The sequence below is a fragment of the Rhagoletis zephyria genome, unplaced genomic scaffold, assembly GCF_001687245.7.
Source record: "Rhagoletis zephyria isolate East Lansing unplaced genomic scaffold, Rhagoletis_zephyria_1.1 Rzeph_scaffold_27102, whole genome shotgun sequence".
Classification (NCBI taxonomy): domain Eukaryota; kingdom Metazoa; phylum Arthropoda; class Insecta; order Diptera; family Tephritidae; genus Rhagoletis; species Rhagoletis zephyria.
This window is the reverse complement of record NW_016184160.1, coordinates 1-3431: the sequence shown is the minus strand read 5'-3', so window position 1 is coordinate 3431 and position 3431 is coordinate 1. Positions and strand designations below refer to the sequence as shown.

At 39.4% G+C, this 3431-nt stretch overlaps 1 protein-coding gene across 1 annotated transcript; it reads right to left on the bottom strand.

Moving 5' to 3' along the window:
• Window positions 1-2555: 2555 nt before the first annotated feature.
• LOC108382456 (trypsin-1-like) lies at window positions 2556-3426 on the bottom strand (the record flags this gene model as incomplete). The annotated part of the gene is made up of 2 exons (XM_017638826.1): window positions 2556-3032; window positions 3088-3426. Coding segments are annotated over 2 exons (816 nt in total), but the record flags the coding sequence as incomplete, so codon positions are not given.
• Window positions 3427-3431: the final 5 nt, after the last annotated feature.

The following is a 3431-nucleotide window of genomic DNA, read 5'->3' as shown; positions in this document are numbered from 1 at the left end:
GAGCAGTCTCTCCGAAAGTCTAACTCATATAAACCCAAGAGCGAGTATAATCTGTGAACTAATACTAAGGAGACTATTTTATAAAAACAAGGTCTGAGTATAAACAAACTAGCTTCAAAAATTTCACACATAAAAGTGCCAGCAAATAAGAAACTATTTTAAATTTAAATACCCCAAGCAATACAAAGTATTAAAGTCTACTATAAAAAGAATTGCCATCTTACCAAAAACAAAAGTACACCCAATAAAATTCCATAAAAATGCCACCCACAATACTTGACTGCGTCAAAAGGCTATTTAAGTACACAATTTACAACCGTGCAGCGATCGCATTGCAGCTCGACATGCTGCCGATTGACTAGCAGCGTCTAATTTCTTACTGCATACAGCTGCTTTTGCCACAAGTGCAGCTATGCTACTTACTCTTAGTTTATTGTAAATTTCCTTCATAAAATTTCTTTCATTTTCTTGCACCCACATACGCCAACGCAATCAGTAAAATCGATTTGACAGCCTCCAATGCCAACGCTGTTAGACTCGAAATAGAAAATCTCAAATTTTAATACCTGGTATTTGTAATCCGAAATGTAATTTCTTCACCATATAATCGAAAATCAAATCAAAAACTTAAGCCAAAAGCTAATCGGCTTTGCGCTGTTGCATGAATGTATGCGCGCATGGTGTGCAATGTTGCAATCACAGTGTCGATTGACAGCTGCCATAAATCGATCGTCACCTTGGAGACGCGCGCGCTCGCGCTCCTTCATAAATTGTTCCGTCTAAGGTGTGATCAGCTAAGCTGTTGAGGGAATGAGGTTTTGGTGAAAGAAAAAAAAAAGACAAAGTGATTATGCGCTTAAGATGCGGAAAATGCGCATGGCTTAGCTGCCGTCCATAGGCTCAGAATTTTCAAAAGGAAATCAGGATGGAATATGATATTGAATTAAATCGCTAGGACTGGGAGATGAACAAGTAATTAAAACTTACAGCAGAAAAAAGCGTTGAAAATGGATTTCTGCTAGCAATCTGGAGATTCCTTGCTACCTTCGGTCTATTTACCAAACTACTTACCGACCAGGGTACGTCAAATTTTACCACGGAAGTACACCTATAAACTGTCATTGAGACGACTTTTTCCTTTCATTGTTCATTAAAATGTATTCCCTTCGATCCTTTTGGCTTAGCTTTAAGAAATTCTTGGCCTTTTCTGTCTGCTCGTCAAAGTGCTTATTTCTCCAAGTAGACTCATATATGTATCTAGGCGTTGAACGTAAACAGGCTCTGAGATAAAATTGCGACATCTTGGAAATCAAGTTTTTCTTAGAGGTTTCACTAGGATTGCTTCGTGGGATACTAATTCTTACTCATCTCAAAAGACCTTGACATTCTTTAGGAAGCTGTAATATACTCTAGAGCTTATGTAGCTTTGATCAGAAAAGGATAATTGTTCTACCACCTTCATGCAATCAGAGATCTGTATATTGCTGCCAGTCTCGGACCCTTGTAAGTGAGGGTATCACCCCTGTTTGCTACACTTACAGCGCAGCCTAAAATTTATGTGTTTGCTGGCTTCTTTTTTCTAGAGTGAGGCTTAACACAGACTAGTTTTTTTTCAAAAACGAGTATTATTTTATTTAATTGTGTCCATATTCAAAAATATAAATGCATAAATAAATTACTTATAAAATATCTAAAATAATTCGCCCATATTTCTTATAGGTGCGCTTAATAAGCTCGCTTTTATTCTCTCTATTATTTCATTCAAGAAGCACAAAATTCAAAATTCATTATAAAGCGAAAAACTATAAATTATCCATACTAGGGTGCTCCTTAAATTATCAACATCTAAATTTTGTATCAGGCACCCCCTTATTTTGTTCTACGTACATACAAAAAGACATTTAAGAAAATTTTAAATTTTCACAAATATTTTTAGGGGTCGCTATCATGGTTAAAAAAATTTTAACTTTTTTAAATCTCAAAAATAGGTTGACGAAAAATTTTATAAATTTGACATATTATTGAATTTTATTCATGTAAATTTATAAACTCCCAGAGTAAAATGTTCGTGTAATTTTTGCGATTTAAAAAAATTAAATTTTTTCAAAAAGTGTGATATTTTCGTCCATGTCTTCATTTTGTACGTAAAAGAAAATTAGGCGATGCCCCATGATTTCAAAACTTTTAAGGTCCACCCCAATCCATACCCTTATTAGTTCTCCTTTTCGTATTTATTTTTCCCGATTCCGATCCCGATCCTTCTTAGTCCCACTGACTCTTAATTACCTACTATATTTCATTACCTACTTTCGAAGGCTGACACCTTAGCAAATCCTTTGTTTTCTCTACCTTTTTTCAAAATTCTTTGAGACATGATTTTTTTCTGTTTAAACTTATGATCTCAAATGTTTCTAACTCATGTCTCTCACGCTTTGATTAGCTCCGCTTTTTCTTAACTGAACTCATACCACTTCAGCAACTCTACTACATATTACAGTTTTATACTTTCAACTAACAACCTAAAAACGTTTTTCTTCAAAGTTTTGCTCATTTTCTCATATTCCAGAACTTTCTACAGCGTTACAATTTTTGTTTGCTACAGAAGCAGCAGTGCTAGTGACGTCTGCTCCGCTTTGATTACTACCTACCGTGCTACTAGTCTGTGCTCCTACACTTTCAGTACTACTACTGCCTTCACCCGCGCCCGCGCCAGCACCCCCACCTCCCGCTGTTGCCTGACATTTACAAGCATCACGTGTGCGCTGCTCAATCCAATCCAAGTACTGCGTGACACGCGTATAGACGCCGGGTGCATTCGGACGTGCACAACCCTCACCCCAAGATACAATGCCAGCCAGCTGATAAGTCTTCGTTTCATTGTGGCTTACATGTAGTGGCCCACCGCTATCACCCTGGCAAGAGTCTTTGCCGCCCTCAGTGTAGCCAGCGCAAAGCATGTTATCCGTAATACGATCGGCGCCATATTTGCTCTTGCGGCAGGTCTCCTGCGACATGACGGGCACTTGCACTTCCTGAAAGATACGAAAATTAGGTCTGGTCAGCTGTTTCACCCAATCGTCAGCTCACCTGCAAGCGATCCGCGATGAAGCCACCCTCCTTCACGGCACCCCAGCCAGTGACTACAGCCATTTCGCCCTCGTATGTCTTGCCAGCCTCAGCGAGACAAACTGGGCGCAGTGGCTCGCGCAACATAAGTGGTTCGGTGAAACGCAATAGTGCGATGTCATTATCCAAATTCCTGCCACTATAACCAGCGTGCACTATAATCGAATCCAGCTGGCGATCAATTGTGTTCACACGCCCATCGGTGCGGTTGTGTGAGAGTAGACGCACGGAGACGATGCGCCTATTAAAGCCCCGTACACAATGCGCTGCGGTCAGCACATATTGATCGTTGATCAGCGTACCGC